This window comes from Peromyscus leucopus, chromosome 19 (assembly GCF_004664715.2).
Source record: "Peromyscus leucopus breed LL Stock chromosome 19, UCI_PerLeu_2.1, whole genome shotgun sequence".
In the NCBI taxonomy this organism is placed as follows: Eukaryota; Metazoa; Chordata; class Mammalia; order Rodentia; family Cricetidae; genus Peromyscus; species Peromyscus leucopus.
Genome location: NC_051079.1, coordinates 40,828,005 through 40,845,989, shown reverse-complemented (window position 1 = coordinate 40,845,989; position 17,985 = coordinate 40,828,005). Strand labels below are relative to the sequence as shown.

Below are 17,985 nucleotides of genomic sequence, written 5' to 3'. Positions count from 1 at the left end.
TGCGTGCGTGCGTGCGTGCATGCGTGTATGTGTGTGTGTTGTGTGATGTGTGTGTGTGTGTGTGTGTGTGTAAGAGAGAGAGAGAGAGAGAGAGAGAGAGAGAGAGAGGCACAAGTGTCAGAGGACAACTTTCAGGCATCTGCTTCTCCACTTCCACCATGTGGGACCTGGGATGAAATGCAGAGATCCACCAGGCTTGGTGGTGCCCTAACCTGCTGAGGCGTCTCCCCAGCCCAACACATGTAATGGCGTGCTTTGCACACGGCACTATAAACAAGTATGTTTGACGAGAGAGGCTTTGATCTCAAGGAGCTCCTTTTTGAAACCTAATTCAGTTTTTCACCAGCAAGATGTGGTAAAAATCATCTTCGACTTGCTGATCTGTTGAGACGACTTGAATGACCCGGGGTGAGGAAGCCTATCTGTTAAATTCCCTGCCATGCCTCTTCATACATCTGCATGTCTAAGTCTCATGACTATTTTCTTAGCACGGAAGAAGGAACCCTCATCACAAAGTACTCCCCGGCCTTTCTGTGATCAGATGGAATGAGACTCTACCTCAGAATTACAACTGAAGTCATATTTATCCCCTCACTATCTGATGAAGCCTTCTGCTAGTTTCTTGGGTGGCCAATCCCATGACAGATATATGGCTTTGAGACAGGAAGTGAAGTAAAAATTCCCATAACACCCTTAGGGGAAAGAGACATTGTCACCATTAAGCCTTTTAGACGATGACTTAATTCTCTTTAAACTTCCCTCAATCCTTACTGAGAACTCGGAACTGATTCCTGAAAGGGGCAACCTGGCTTTCCTACTGAAGCCACAAACTGTACACCGTGGTGATTTCAGGAGTGAAAATGGCATAACACGCCCTGGCAGAGTTCACTTAACACTAGTCAGAATCCTCAAGAATGCTTCACACAGGTGCAGCTGCAGGAGAAAGGCCTGAAAATGAACGGCGTGCTGCTCCGAAGAGCACATTTCTAACGGCACTATGGCCCTGAATCGGAACACCATTTGGTACACTCAGATCGCTGCCAGGTGGTGGTCAACGGCAAACAGACAGCAAAATGCCCTCCCTACCCGCAACCCCAGTCACCCCCATGCATGTGGTGACAACAATGTATGAACATACGACTTCTACTCCAGAGGCCCAAGCAGGCATGGCAATCCCTATGTGGCCATCCCACACTTTCTATTTAGATAGACTAGAAGACTCAGTTATCCTAGACACCTTTTACTGGGTACCTAAAATGTCAGAAGATGCTGTTGGCCTTACTTTCAAAATATGCCTCGTGTCCAATTACTTCTCACCACCTCCATCACTCCCACGTTGGTCCACACCTCCATCATTTCTCCCCTGGTTTCTACAAGAGCCTCTGAGTTCTACCTCACTGTTCATGCTGCAATCTGCACGCAAGAGACAGAGGAATCCAACTACAACTTCAGTCAGACCACCTCACTACTGCACTCCATTCCAGACCCATCACCAGGCTCACAGAGCAAAAGGCAGGGTCTTCACAGGGAACCACATACACGCCCCCTCATTTCACCCATACCTGACTTATCCTCTGCCTCCACCATACCCGGACCAACTTCTGGGATGCTCTTCCACATGCAAGGGACATTTCCATCAAGAGGCTCTTAGGGGTTTAGTCCAACAGCCTGTAATACTCTTCTCTAGAGTAGCATGTGACTCAATCCCTCCCCTCCTTAAGTCTTCCGTCAAAGGCTAGCTTGCCAGTGGGGACCACTTCAAGTCATTCCCTAAATCCGCAGCCCCAAATGCCTAGCACACATCCTTTTTCTGCTTTAGTACCTTCACAACACACTACAGTCTGTGTAAATATGTAAACATCTAATTACATATTTACGGCACCCTGTCCCTAGACATAAGCTCCATGAGGGTAGGGTTCCCTGACTGTTTTCTTCCTTCTGCATGTGTGGCGCCTAGCGAAGACTGGCCCACGGTAGGTGATCAATCAACATAGGAATTAATGACTGACTGAACGACGAGCCGTACTTCAGAACTCTGGGCCTTCCTGGGCTTACAGCCACACATTCCTCAACGCACAACACGGCATCTTCAGAGCGTGTAGCGGGTTGTCGTCAAGGAGGAATGAAGACCATCACAGAACTCCCCAACTTCTCTCGGCTCACCCTCCACCCATCAGGAGCTGAGTTTGAGTCAGGGTTCCAGAACAGAGAAAACCCACAGCACCAGCTTCTAGTTCTATTCACGAGGAAGGTAGACAGGGTGTCACGCTGGGGAAGGGAAAACATAGAGGCCGCCATGCTTCTGTCTGCTCTAATGCCAACCACACAACCATGCCGCCAAAAGTGGAGATTGCCTCCACTGAAAACAGACACTCCCTCCAACAAGGGTATTGCAGCAGAAAGAACAATTTCTGGGGGAAACTCCACGAGTCGGGAGAACGCCATGATCCATGTCTTCATTGGAGCTTGGTTTGAATTAGGGTAAAACAGAAAAGTTGATAGTAGTGTACTCTTTAAAGATTTTCTTTTTTTCCCCCAAAGGAATTAAAGACAACAGGGACAAGACCAGCACTGTGATGAGTGGTGTGGAAAGCTTTTGCGGGATGGGTGCGTGAGAAAGAGAGAATGGAGACGGAAATAGGAAAAGACCGCTTCTTCCAAGACGAAGCTCTCCACCCATCAACAAACCCATCTGTTGTCTCTGTTCCTTTCGTGTAGCATATCAAATTATCATTTCACAGAGGAGGCAGCTTAGTGACAGGAAAAATACAACATCATTGAAGGTAGTGTTCTCCCTGATGCCCACTGGGATTTGCCTTAACCTTTTCCAAATATGGATAGCACCTGGACTGCTTCCCAAGGATCACACTTGAACTTGAAGTAAGTTCAAGTCGAAGTTGCTGCAAGGTCACATCAGCCTAAATAGTCTGTTATTGTTTTCAAGGTCGTGTTTGGCAGGATAACAAGGGTATCGAGAAATTTTTGTGGTTCTAGACATGGTTTTAAAGAAGAAAACATAGAAAGACACGAATTCCACAGTCTTCTACCTATAGCTTTTACTCCCATCATTGAAACGGCTATCCTAATTCATAGTCAAATGGCTGCATAGTCTTGACTGAGCAATGTTTCTCTGTTATTTTTGTTTGGAGTGTGGCCCCAACAAGAGCAGGAACTGGCATTTCCCCTCTAAAGGTGGCTAGCATTAGAGCAGACACACAGTGGGTGCTCTGTAGAGACCTGCAGACTCCACACTCGGTTTTTGTCAGCCATTCTTTAAAACTCTGGCAAAGGCTTTGAAACTATGAACAGGCAAAGAGCTGGCTAGGAAAGGAAAAACAGTGGTAGAAGGACCCATGCATGTTTGCTTTATGTATCACCATGAACCACATTTTAGAAGTTTCCAAAAAGCATTCTTCGAAAGTGAGCTTTGAAACAGGTTAAGTTTTTTCGTGTGAATTCAGAACTAAAGGAGATTCTTACAGTTTTCATCCTGGGCAATGCATTGTAAGGGGATCCCAAAGAAAGACGTATAGCTGTCGTTGTACCACACCAGAAGCTCGGTGCCCCTGGGGATATCTATACAGGCTCGGTAGAATATATTCGACCTATTTAAAACAAAAGAAAACCCAACTTAGTAAGACGTAATGCTCGAATGTCCCGCCGCATTTTTATTGCCCCCAAAACATTCTTCCCAGCTCCACCTAAACAGTTTATAATAAATCTACACCCACTTTATTATCCCAGGCAATTGAGGAGAGACTGTAACTCAGTATGATAAACAACGTATAGTTTATTTCCACAGTACCCCTCCAGAGAGGGTCTTGAAGAGACAGATATGTGGCCCAGGGGAGAGCAGAAAAGAAGAGTTCATTTTAAAAAAATAAAAATTCCATCTCACACTAATGAGAAAATTCTTTCTGGTGGCAAACTACATAGGCAATTGAGTGCTGCCCCAAACTCATATGTAAATTAATATTATTTACTTCTTATTTTAAGAACAAGCACTCAGTATATTCTGGCACCTTGGTGTTGGGAGTCCCCAGATTCATAATAAAATAAAGCAACTTAATGATATAAGGACTAAGAGAATGAAAAACCTTCCTATCTGCTCCCCTTTCCAGCCCTAAAGTTTGATGTAGGAGAAGAGAAAAGTCCTCTTGTGTGAAATGGATGGAAATTCAATAAATACAAGAGGAGCACTTTACTCGGGCTGAAAGATTACACCCTGGATGATGGAGTGAGGGTCCCAAGAAATAAACATTTTTTATAGCAGCATCTTTGGTGCCATTAAGAAAAATCTACAGATTTTTGAAAAGAATGAGGGTGTCGAGACTGGTTTCCTCAATGAGGGATTGTTACAAATATTAGCCTCAAGTTCCAGATAAAAGTGTTTAGGGTTGGTGGGCCTTAAATTTTGCCTTTCTGGGAGGAATTGGCTGCAGCGGCGTAATTTGTCCTGTGTAGAACACTGCCGACATAAGGGGAATCTTTCTCCACATTTTTCACGGCAGTGAGATATGCACTTGTCAACATATTTTGTCACCACAAAGTGGCTCTTGGCAACAGGATCATAAAGATCAATAAAAAAGTGCAGATTCTCAATATTTTACTTACAGCTGCAAAAATTTCATTTATCTTGTTATTTTCCTAGCTTACTGCCGTTCTGTCTCACGAGGGCATGCTAGCTAAGCAGGATGGGGTTTTTTCCCCCCAACATTCTATGAATATCTGACAAAAACTGCAGCCACTTGTCCAGCCCTCGCTGCCCTTCCTGCCTTGGCACCTCCAGGAGCTGCGCGTTTTATTAATTTTTTCCACTGCTACATAAAAAAAAAAAAATCAAAATTGGAACCGAGTTATAAATCACTGACATCTCCTAACTTGAGAAAAATGGAGTCTACTTTGTACCTCCCCCTTGTAACATTTCATCTCTGGGTTTGCCTTCCCTTAGTATAAACACAGCGCCCGGCAAATGAGTGTGCCGAAACCCAGCGACACACTTCGCTGCTGAAAGACCAGGACTGTTTTCGAGCGATGGGTGGTCTTCTGAGGCACAGAGTAGGCCGAAAGAGGGGAGGGGGGAATGTGTAAGCGTACACCACTCCTTACAAGCACCCAGAGCTTCCAAAGCCTGCAGAAACCCCGGCATGTTGGAGCACATCAAAGGGATTTTTCCCTTTTCAGATAATATTTCCTTTGCTGACATGTATTTAGTATTGTGGTTGGATGACTCATAAGGATAGCCTCATGGCGTCCCAACGCAGTTGAAGCAGAACACATGCCAACAAACATTATTGTCAGCCTCAAAATAAAAACAAAACGTTCAGCTAAGGGTCAATCAATCAAGGGCGCTTTGAAGAAAATTCCATTTAGATATTACAAATCATAACAGAATGAATTTAAACCAGCTGACTTTTTGTGAAGAGGACATTCATGTACAATAAAAATTAGGCTGGCTCTTCGGGGTCCAACTTTTCTCTTTTCTTACTTTTGGACGTGGTCACTCGTGATGGATGCCAGTTTTTTTTTGTTTTTTGTTTTTTTTTATTCTGTTTTTGTAGCTCTTTGTATAAAGATCTGCAGTAATCCAAAACAGATCGGCCGAGAGTGAGCCCGTAGCTTCAGCGCCCTCAAGAAAGGAGAGTTGTAAAATCCACTCACTATTGACAGGTAGGTAATGGCTTACTCATGTCCCTCTCCCCTAAGGGGTTTCTTGTCCCAAATTTAGAATTTGCCTCAAGAGCTCCCTTGGTATTTATTACAGAAGTGGCCAAACTATCTCTTGCTGACCCGACAAGCACAACCTTTGCTAATTGTGGAGCTCGGAGTTGCCTAGAAAATTCCTGATAGCAAATGCACTGGGCCAGGTTTGCACCGATGTTACCCAACGGCCTCCTGCGCTTTTTCACGTTAAACCATTACTTAATAAAACTGCATGGGAAACCCAGGCAATGAGTCAGACACTGACCAACCATGTTCTTTTTAGAACTGGAGACCTTCGGAGAACAAGCAAGCCAGATTTGTGAACCCTCTAAGCTATAAAGAAAATTTTTAAAAAAAAAAAAGACTTCACTAAAAAAAGAGAGAAAATAAATAGCCCCAGGCAGAACTCCAAGTTGCCGAGCACAAGGCTCTCGGCTTTGATGTGTCTGTGGTGCCCAATAAAGCTAAACAGTTGCTTCTGCCTCTGAAGGGAACATGGCTGTTTATAACTGAGCTCATATATTTATAAGGCACATGTTTTCGAGGGATTCTAAAGGAAGAAGTGGGGGGGGGCTGTTTTTCTGTTCGAATGGTTTCCTGCCTTCTCATCTTGATTCCAGCCTTTCCTGGGAACAGGGGTGGGGGCAGCAGGTGCATTGGGAAGGGGTGACTCAGTGCCCCATCCCTGTGTGACTCTGGGAAGTGAGGATCCCTCTCCTCGGACCTGTCACTCTTTGGACTCTGCCCATCCATCTTAGGAGACAGTCGTGGGGGTGGGGTCTCCCTTTCTCTAATTTGAAACAACCACATCACCTGGGACACAGCTGAAATCATCAAAAGGCCAGACCCAGCTGCTCTGGAACCTTCTGAGAGAGCAGGAGAGGTCGCCGTGGCTCAGTCCCGCTGCCCAGCATGGCCGGTTTGGAAAGACTGAGTTCTTGGTTTTCCAGACCTTTGTGCAAATGAACCCAATTCTGTCTCTGAGAGACAGACTGATGGAGACTGAGAGGAACAGGTCTGGAGCTGAGTCTGCAAGCTTCCATTTATATGTATGTGTGTGTTCACACCTGCTGGGGGGGTTCACCCCGATTCGGTGGGGCTGTCAAGCTCATTCGGGTCCGTATGGACATTCAAGTGACCACGCAGAGTAACGTCAGCCTGTGTGTGGAGTCAGAGAGGGTCTCTGCTAGCGCCTTTATTTCTGAATGTCCATGAACTAGGGCATTTCAGAAACCCAGAAAAGACAAACAGCTCTACGCGGAGTTCGGCGGGATGTTTTCGACCGCTTCTCAGCAAGCCTGGGTTTGTATTTGCAAGTCAAGGGGTTCCAGCAGTAAACCAAGTCATACTTTACCTGTACTGAACTACTGTTAGATTCTGCTCTCCACAGTGCCTTGCACATCGGATATACCTCATCCAGCTCGACTTGCTGGGCTCCCCACCATCAATAAAGTGCTGAAGTGTCCCATCTTGATCATATATCTAGAGAAGAGGTCAGAAGGTCAAGTAGTTAGAACGAATCATCAGCAATCCTTCTCCCTGTTTCCCTTGGTGTCTTTCCACGTCAGCCGCGGGGATTTACGGTCCTTGGGTTCGCTAGTGCCTATTGATGGCCATGGAAACTCAGCCAGGGCAACAGGAAAATATTTTTTGGTGGGGCAAGTCGATCACGTTTCTCTTATCAAGCCAATCTTCCCTGTATTAAACATAGTTGTGGTGTCTCAAGGATGTGACCAGATTTCCCAAAGAATATTTAACCTATTTTGACAGGCTAGTCTTAAATAATGAGCTGCCGGATAAACAAAGCAAGCTGAAAGAAGAGGCCGCACTGACATGGTTGGAACCGGCACGTAAAAGGCCTCGGTCTCTAGCATGCAGCCATTCGAAAGCCTTCGAGGAGGCAGCCACTGTCCATCCGCCCGAGCTGGGCGATCCCCAGCAAAAGGCAGCTGGGAAGTTGTAGAACTGTAGAGAACTGGTTAAAAAAAAAACGGACTCTGGGAAGAGAAAAAGGGACTGTCCCCCCACAGGAGATGTAGGTCTCTGAAGCCCTTAAGGGAGGGGTCATCCCAAAACATCCCCAGAAAGGGGAAGAGGAAAACAGCTGTCTCCTACGGAGTTTACATTTCTCAACCAAGGTCACTTTCGTCATCATTGCCTGAGGTCAGCCCTAGCAGATTCCTCAAGATAGGAAAAAGAAAAAGGAAACCCACTTCAAGCCAGTCAATAAGCACAGGACACGTCCCGATCCCCGCTGCCCCCCCCCCACCACCACCACCAAAAGAATCCTTATTCCAGCAACTTAGCTAGACACAGAGTGAGGGCTGAAAGTAGTCACTAGTGCCCCTCCAGAAACCACTTTGGTTCCAGGAACTTCGTGTGACATGGTGTCCAGGAGCAGGAGATAAGGCCGTTACACATCCACTAAACAGTAATTTTCTAAGGTTTCCCCAGACATCGAGGCAGCCAGGAAGCACAAGGCAGTTCAATAGTTCCTTGGAGGTCTGGGCAGATAGTTGAGTTGGCAATGTACTTCCTGCAGACACGTGAGGCCCTGAGCTAAATCCCCAGCACCCACATAAAGAGCTAGGCATGGCTGGACAGGGTGGCGCACACCTTTAATCCCAGTACTCGGAAGTCAGAGCCAGGCGGTTCTCTTGTGAGTTCGAAGCCAGCCTGATCTACAAAGTGAGAGCCAGTACAGGAACCAAAACTGCAAGGAGAAACCCTGTCTCCAAAAAAAAAGCTGGGCATGGTAGCACAAGCTTGGAATCTTACTGGGGGGGGGGGGGCACGGACAAGCAGATCCCTGGGGCTTGATGGCCTATGAGCCTGCCATGATGATGAGTTCCAGGTTCCCATAAGAGACCCAATATCACCAAACAAGGTAGATGGCTCCTGAGGACCAACACCTGAAGTTAACCTCTGGCTTCCACATGCACGTGTACTCACAGACAGGTGGACACACACACACACACACCTGAACATATACGTACATACACATGTACATACACACAACTAGACCTTACAAGGACACTAGGAGAACTAAGTCTATTTTGAATAAAGTCAGTACAGCCTCCCGGGAGCTGCTGAGGAGTTCCCCAGGGCATCCTGAGAAACCACGCCTCTTTTTCTGAGCCCTCCCACTTTTCCTCTCCAAGTAAACACTCAGAATAAATCTTCCAGAGAAACCCTCATTGTGTGGCCATTCATACTGATTCAGATCAGTGTCTCGATTCCGGAGGACCCTGGGCTTCCTGTGAGTTTCTCTTTTACTTTCACCCATTATTTTAAAGCCTTGATCGGCCTGATGTTCTGTCTCCTCCTCCAACCTCTCCACTGCCCCCCAGGAAAAGGCAAACATCAACCCAATAAAGGAAGTCATCTGAGAAGCTAACACTTGATAGCCATACCGGGACCATCACAGCTGATTCTCAACTCAGCCCGAAAGGAAGGAAAAGGTCCCTGGACTGTGGTACAGTTGAGGCTAAATGCTTCTTCCAATTCCTTGCTCTGGGTTAACAGCAGAAAAAGGAAACATATTACATGGTAGCGCCACCTGAGCAGCAGCAATCGAAAGGCAGACAGCATGTTTAGGTGACATTACACTAACTGATTTTGTCACTGTATCTTTTTTTGGGTTTTGTTTTGTTTTATTTTTTTTTCAAAGACAGTCAAACAACACTCAAGAATCTCACCCCATGAGACTGAGGTCACCAGCCAGAGAGACTGAACAAGACTATCCTGTCCCCTCAACACCACTAGTGATAATTAGTGGGATAACATTTTTGGATGAGATCCCTTTTCCCTTTCCATACAAAGACATTTTGCATAAAGGCTGCTGGTAATAATTACCACAAACACCCTAAGATGTGATCACAGCAGTCCACTTTACTGCTCCCAGCCCAGATCCTCATCATCAAGCGACTGTAACACTGTAGACCAAAGGGCCAGCCTGCGTGTGAGCTCAGCCGAACACCATGTGCTCACGAGTCCAACCTGAAATGAGTAGAAGAGGATTTCCTGCTCTAAATAGATATGCCCACAAAGAAACCCACAATTTGTGTCTCCGACTTGCCTTGAAGAAAAAGTAGATCATCATGTGTCAGGAAGTATATTCTCAAGCAGCATGTGGCATGAGGCCAGGCCTTCCAGGCTTTGGCCAGTACTGATTGCAGTATTTCACAGAAAGCTGTGATGGTCCTGTATGCTTTCTTCAATCTCATAGCTGCATGTCTAGGGTTGAAGAAACTCATCTGGCCTTGACTCTGCCCTCAGTCTTGGAAGCACAGCTACTACCATACACAAATCTCCTTCCTAATGGCTTTCAGGTGCATTCAACTCTCTCTCTCTCTCTCTCCACTGTTAGCACTGGACATGGGACAAGGATCCGCTTAACCCATCTTCTTTACAGGATCTCTAAGATATTATCTAAACGTTAGCCTTTGTAATCCTTAAAACATAGATCTAACTATACCTGTAGGCACAATACCTCTGGGAGAAAAAAAAATAAACCTTCACAAATATTATGCATTTCAGGTCAGACTACACATGTAGGGTTCCTCAAGGGAGCTTACTACACAGATATGACCAGCATCTCCTTGGTAGTTACTGAGAGCCCAGAACCCAGTGTTTTGCACTTGGCCTCAAGACAGTCCTGAGCTCTTTGTAGTCTGTGCTGTTAAGAGCCAACATTTAAACGCAGCCTTTCTTGCAAGAACCAAAATGAGCCAGAAAATTTGGAAGCCTATGTTCTTTCCTCAGTACAAAGAGCATAGAACGGGCAGGGGGCGGTGCAAATGTGGAGTGCTAAACAGAGACTAAAGGCATCCCCAAGAGATGTAGCTACAAAGGATGTGCTTTGCTATTCACTATGGTCAGTTGGCTTTGTCAACATTGAAGAGCTTGGTTAAGAAATCTGCATGTAGCTTATCTCCCAGACAGCAGCCATTCTCTTCTAGGCAGAAAGAAGGAAAAAGGAACTGCAAATGAGATTTATCAACTGCGATCCCCCAGAGTAGCAACTACAGTTACAAGTACAGGAAGTTGTTCTGGAGGTGGACCTGACACCCATATTTGTGGGACATTAACATGAAGTTTTAAGATGGATACCTGATAGCCCCCCCCCCACCAGACTCAAGGAATTTTGGAGATGAGTTATGCCAAGACCTGGAATTACTGGTTCTTATTATCTACCTTTCAAAAGATTTTTAAATAAGCAGGAAACATTTTTTAAATGCTCAAAGTGTTTGGACAACTCCCCGAGGACCTGTGAAAGTGTTGGAAAAGTCAGAAGTTGTTTATTCATTCAAGTGGGGAGCATAAAGGCATGCGTGTTAACTTTCGATTAAGGAAAAGATTCATTCTGCCATAACACCTAACACAGCACATTTTTGGCAGAAATGGTGTCCTTGATTCTGGATGAAAATGAACTGCGTTTTAATATTTTCTCTATTCTTTCCCAAAGTGAAGCCAATAACTCTCAAGGTGGGAGAACTGCCTGAGAAGAAACACACAGGACACCTGGCCAGGGGTGGGTGGGGTAAATTCTGTAATGGAGACTCTGAACTGGAGAATGGATCATTTAGTGTTTGTTACGTAAAAGCCATTTTGCCCGTTGCCAAAGTGAAGTGTGCTACGGCACAGCCACATTGGAGGACACCTTGACAATATCTCAATCAACTTGAGAGTGGTTATCTCCTTGGTTTAGCAGTTTCACATCTAGGAAATTACCCCAGTGAAATTCTGCTGAATTCAGGAGACCATCCATTCATGGAGGGGCTGCTTGGAATGGCAAAGAACTAGAAATAATGGGAACACCTCATCATTGGAAGAACAAGTTGTCTTAGCCACTCAAAAACATTTGTTTAGCACATTTAAAATTAGTGAATTAGATCTGTTTGTATTAGGAGATCAATACTAAAAACATAATGTTGACTGAGAAAAAGCAAGTTGCAAGTCATTATGCTACCAGTTGTTAAAATACACAAAATAATACTCTAAGTAGTGCATGTGATGGCAGTAGCCATTGCAATGTCCAGAAAGCATATGCAAATATACGCAGCGGAACTCTGAGGTGCTGCATGAGAAGGATCCCTGACCTGCTCCTTAGAGAGGGCGTCTTCAGAAGCGAAGACCATCGAGCAAACAACGGGATTCCACTTTAGAAAGGCTTCATTGCTTTGAATAAAAACCTGACACACATCCAGCAAGGTGCCGATCACTGGTCAGTGCTTTTGGTGTATAAATGGGGATCTGTGCAGTGACTCTTTCTCTCCATGCCCCCCCCCCACCTGTTTTTCTTTTCTGTTTTCACACTAGACCTTAAACCCAAGGACTCAGCTCCAACCCTAGACTCTCTCTACTTTTGCTTTCTGATCAAAGAAAGAAAAATATAAACAGAACATAGAAACCTGGGTCTTTATTTCTTGGTGTTTTCGGTGTGTGTGTGTGCGTGTGTGTGTGTGTGTGTGTGTGTGTGTGTGTGTTGTGAAGACAAAGAGGCTGCCTGTTGCTGGAGGTCAGGGGTGCCTCAATGCACCCTCCTGGGAAGATGCTTGTAATATGTCTCTCTAAATGATCAGCCTCTGATTTTCCTCTGTGATTGTCACCGCTCTTTTAAAACGACTGCCTCTGGCCTGTGCATCTCTTCTATCTTACATCAACAGGACTAGCAAGATGAGTAATGGGAGAGCTAACTGTTACTTTTAAAGGGGATTTTAAGTTTTCGATCCACAATACCAGCTGTAATCGCTGTGTATAAAGACCACACAAGTTCTCTCACTTCAAACCACGTGGTGGCATCGACTGAAAACCTCCACGAGAAAGAATTGACGCACCTCCCTGGCATCTGAAGGCCGTTCTCTTCCATGTTTATATTTTCCTAGAACAGAACTCCAAATGAAAAGAGAGGGAGTAAGATGTACACCAGTGTTGGACGGTAATGATTGGTGGGTAAGAGTAGCTTGAGTACAGACCGCTTAGCCACTTGTGAAGGTTGCCAGCTTGTATTACCTACAGTGAGGAACATAAGGGACAGCCAAGCCAGCCATGGATCCATCTTATCACGGATAGGAAGACACCACCTTCTGAGTCATAGGAATCTGAATGAACAGTGCAAAGCAAGATCTGTGAATGAGTCACTCACAACTTCGTTTTGCTTGCCAAGTGTTTAAATTTTCTTTTTTTAAAATGTGGCCTAATTTGATTTTCAACTCCTCTTGAAAGATCGCAAAGCAGGGCCCCCATCTTGCTGAGGAAAAGTGTCCGCCTCCAGTCTTCCTAATTCCCAGGGCCTCTTACTGGCTGGTGGGCCACTGACTTCACAATGCTTCCAGGAATCTTCTTAGTGCTTGGCCAGCCTCCTCCAGCACTTACTGGCAACCACAGCTACAGGGGAATGGGCGCTGTCACTTGGACAAGACCTTGAGGTAACAACCTAAAACCCCTGCAAACATCCGTCACTCCTGCGCTCCTCAGAAACCTTCATCCTTCCAGAACAAAGGAGAACATGCCTACACACACACACACACACACACACACACACACACACACACACGCGCGCGCTCACACACACATGCACGCACACACACACATGCACGCACACACACGTGCGCGCACAGACATGGTAGTGCATGCCTGTGATCACAGCACTTGGGAGGTTGAGGCAGAATAATGCAAGGTCAGCTGAGCTACACGTGAGACCCTGTCTCTAAAAAGGAAAAAAGGGAGGAAGGAGGGAGGGAGGGAGGGAGGAGGAGGGAGGGAGGGAGGGAGGGAGGGAGGGAGGGAAGGAGGGTCAATCTAGGTCAGATAAGGGTTAATACCAGTAGCATTGCCCTGGCTGAAGAAGGAAGGCTCAGTGGAAGCAACAACATTGTCCCGGGGACACCATTCCTGGGGTGTCTGTAGGAATCTTGTATTGACTGGGGGGAGGAGAGCCCTGTATGGAAAACCACAGGGAGAGCATTTCCTGTGGAAGAGAAGGCCTCCAGGAAGATGAAGCGGTTCTGCTAGACGGCTTGAAAAGGTACTTAGCGTGCTCAATCTAGAGCCCAGGGAACTCAGCATCCCTCTGTCAATCCAGTCAGCGGCACAAAAGGAAGGAAGGGAGGTCTCCCAAAGCTAGTGACTTAGCACCACATGAGGGCTGGGCAGGCCACCTGACAGTTCTCCACCTCCCCACCTCTCCCAGAGTGTTTGGAGGCTGCCTCTTCTTTTTTAATTCTGTGAGTGCCCTGAAGAGGCCCAGTAGCTTTGAACTAAAGAAGCCTGAACTACAACTTAGACTCAAATTCATTCCTCTCATCCCTCAATACCCGTGTTTTGTCTGAGTAAGGAATAAAGGTAGTCCCTGGGTTGGACAGTAGGACTAGTCAGTTTTCACAGAGACATTCTTGATTCCATCTCCTTGTCCCCAACCCTGTCCTAGCCCTGCACCGAAGGCCCTGGACCCTGGCATTTGGTTGTTCCCTTGAGTTTCTTTCCGATTTTCACCAAGCAGCTGAGAGGAGGGAACATATTTTAGACCCAAGCATCCAACACAGGCCCCAGGACCGCCACACTCATGAGAAGTACAGCTTCGTGAAGATCTTGGCTCTTCCTCGAGGGCTCAGGAGAACTTATTCCCAAATGCAAAGAAACGGACTGAAAAAGTACTAACAACTCAAGCTCAGAAGCAAATGGTCATCTTGAAGAGCCCTCCTGTGACTCTCCGAAATGTAGGTGAACTTCCTATGGTGGTTGAACGAAGTCAGGAGAAGTCGGGTGCGGCCTGCGTTTCCAATTTCTTCACAGCTGATGGAGAATCCAGAGAACAAAAAGTGTGTGTGTGTGTGTGTGTGTGTGTGTGTGTGTGTGTGTGTGTGTGTGTGTGTGTGTTGGGGGAAGAGTCCCTAAGATTTCCTCTGTCCATTCTCACACCATGTTTTACAGTTACCCATCTTTCTGTAAGATCAAAAATTGGGGTTTTAAGTTAAAAAGTTAAGCATATGATTTGCCATGATAGGTAAAAATGTGTGCTCTGAGATTCCACCGTGTGTCAAAAGGACAGCAGACTTGATTATTTTGACCGTGAAGTTAGTCATCAGAACACCTTTACTGAAAAGTAGACTTGACTCTCAACATGGAGTTGGTAGAGGAGCTCTTACATATCACAGGTAAGAATGTATTCTATGAGCGGGTCTAGTTAGTGGCGATCACGGGGGGCACACCCACAGGGGTCAGGCCCAACAAGTGTGAGTTACAGTCATGGCTCCATCAAGAGTGGTCATGTGACATTGGGCAGTTGTCCAGCCTCAACAAAGCTGAGAACTGGGGTGGAGGGAAGGTACAAATAAGGTCCCTACTCTAAGAACCGAGATGAAAATCAAATAAGCATGTAAGTGTGTGTGTAAAGGCTCAGCACCCAGGGACTGCCCAGAGAACATTAGTTATCCTTAGACCAACATTATAATTGACGTCTACCCAGGCAAAATGTAGTGGCCTGCCAGTGAGCAGCAGTCATGATACAGGTGGAGCAGGCTGGTGTCTAGCTTGGTGATAGAACATTTATCTAGCATGTGTGAGGATTTGGGTTAAAAAAAAAAAATTAAGACAATATCTATGTTGGCATATACAAATGCATTACTCCTAAGATGACCAGACCATACACTCATTGAAGGCAGAAATGCATTTCATCGTTTTAAAAATTTAACCATTCACATTTTTCACACACGAAAAGAATGAGGAAATGATTTAGGATGTCAAATAGGGTATAAAAGTCAATCCATTGTTTATATTTTATCATTCAGGTGAGATCATTTAAAAGTAAAAGTATAGGAGGCTGGATAGATGGCTCAGTAGTTAAGAGCACTGGCTTATTTTGCAGGACACAGGCTCCATTCCCAGCATCTTGTGGTAGTTCATAACTGTCTTTAACTCTAGGCCCAGGGAATCTGATGTCCTCTTCTGGTCTCTGAGGGCATTGCATGCATATGGTGCACAGATATACTTGTAAATTCAACATAAAAAATAAAAGTACGTATGACAGGGCTGGAGAGATAGCTCAGCGGTTAAGAGCACTGACTGCTCTTCCAGAGGAACTGGGTTCAATTCCCAGCACCCACATGGCAGCTCACAACTATCTGTAACTCCATTTCCAGGGGACCCTCAGACAGACAGACATGCAGGCAAAACACCAATGCACATAAAATAAAAATAAATAAATCATAAAAAAGTACATATGACAACAGAAAAATGTTTCACTAATTTAACTACTGTCTAGAAAACAGTACACAAATTTGTCTTCAGGCCTGTAGTTTGTATTCCTAAATTTAATTATTTTAAGCTTGTTATTCACACCCACATCTTTAAGAACATTCCTGGGACATATTTGAAACTAACAGGTATTGATCACAAATGTTTTAATTAGTGGTGGCTTTGGGAGTCCAATATCTCCCTCCCTGTACATCAGCTACAAGGCAGGATAACTGATCACTGATATATTGATCACAGGAAGCCCCAGAGCAGTATTTTATATTTCCATGAATTCATCCTATTCAAGGAAAGCAGCAGTCTGTATGATCAAATATACCTGGGAGCAGGGCCATGTGGAAGTTTCAGCTCAGAGCCCCAAATGCACAAAGATTTGGCATAGTTCTCCACTCTAAGGAAGACATCCAGATCCCCACAAGTGTGACTCCTAATCTCCTGTGTGTTTGTTCATGCTCTCTTCCTTCCCAACCCCTCTCACGTGTGTATGTGGGGGAGGTATATGCACACACGTGTGGCAGAGTGTGTAAACTATAGGCCAAAGGAAGTTATTAGGTGCCCTCCTCCACCACTCTCTGCCTTATTGTTGAGACAGGGTCTCTCCCTGAACCTGCAACTCATACTGTTTTGGCTAGACAGAAGTCAGAAATTCCAAGGGAGTCTGGTCTCTGCCCATCAATTCTGGGGTTCTAGGTAACCGCAGAACCGCTGAGCCTAGTCTCAGCTTGTAACATGGGTGCTGGAATTCAAACTCTGGGCCTCATGTTTATGTATTAAGAGGTCCTAACTACTGAGCCATCTCTCCAATGAAGCTACCTCAAAGCATAAGGAGAGAGGTTACAAAGTCATACAGATTGAGCACCCATCACCTGAAAATTAAAAATCCAAAACTGTTCCAAAGTTTGAAACTTGTTAATATCGTTAATATGGAAACACTTCAAAATGTTTCAGATTTCAGAGCATTTTAAATCATGGATGCTGGATTAGGGATGCTCTGAGAGGAAACCTATGTAAAGATTCCCAAATCCAAAAGAGCCTGAGATCTCAGCAACTTCTGCTTCCACACACTTCAGATAAGGAAAGTCAACTCACTCCTCTGAAATGTATGAAGACACCTTCACCTCCATTCGGAGGAAGAAGAATGCAGTCACTTACCAAGTCATAAATCTCACAGTATCTTTGTCTCTACCTCCTCTACCACACTGACTTGATCCTCACATCTCACCTATGAGGAGGGCTGAGACATTAGTCAGTCTTACGGATAAGAAATCATGGAAGTTGTCCTCTAGCCTTCACATGTTCTGTGACATGCACGCATCTGCAAACACACAATTGTGAATGTGCACACACATGCAAGTGTACACATGTACACACACACACACACACACACACACACACATAATGACATTTTTTAAAAGTTAAAAAAAATCTTGTGCTAAGAAAGGTGCATGACTCACCCACAGCCTTCTGGTTGATAGAAGGTCACTATTGTTGTTGCTTTTTTCTTTTTCTTTTTTTTTCTTTAAAATCATATCCCACTTGTCCTATCAGGGGGAAATGGTGGGGCTTTTTCTTTAAAAGCATCTAAAGTTTTCCAAATGAGGGTCATAACTATGTTCACCATGATTAATAATGCCATTCATCAAACAAATCCCTATTTTCAGAGCAAATGTCAATTTAGTGAAAATTACTTAATCTGTTAGTAAAATTTACACACCCAGAAACTGTGCAATAGATGAAGACATAAATCCCCAGGCCTGGGTAAAACCACTCTCCTTCCATTGGCAGGGTGCCAGAATGGCCAGCGACATTAGAAGAAAAAAAAAAAGGCAGGAGAATGAGGTCGCCTAGTCTGCAACACTAGCTTCTACATCAAATACCAGCTAGTGTGCTCATATTTTTTGTGCTGTTTTCTCAAATCTGTAATTCTGTTAGTGTCCTTATTATGACACTTTCTCCCCACGTCTTCCATTACAATTAACTTCTACTGTTGTTGTTTCTAACGGGTAACACACGCCCCGCTTTGTTTTG

At 45.1% G+C, this 17,985-nt stretch overlaps 1 protein-coding gene across 1 annotated transcript in view; it reads right to left on the bottom strand.

Moving 5' to 3' along the window:
• Prdm6 (PR/SET domain 6) overlaps positions 1 to 17,985 on the bottom strand; it is a 107,942-nt gene that overhangs the window by 25,402 nt on the left and 64,555 nt on the right. The window contains exons 3-4 of the mRNA XM_028871836.2: positions 7,058 to 7,185; positions 3,481 to 3,605 (exon numbers count right to left, since the gene is read on the bottom strand). Of these exons, the coding sequence (XP_028727669.1) occupies positions 3,481 to 3,605; positions 7,058 to 7,185 (253 nt within the window). The remainder of the gene's footprint in view (positions 1 to 3,480; positions 3,606 to 7,057; positions 7,186 to 17,985) is intronic.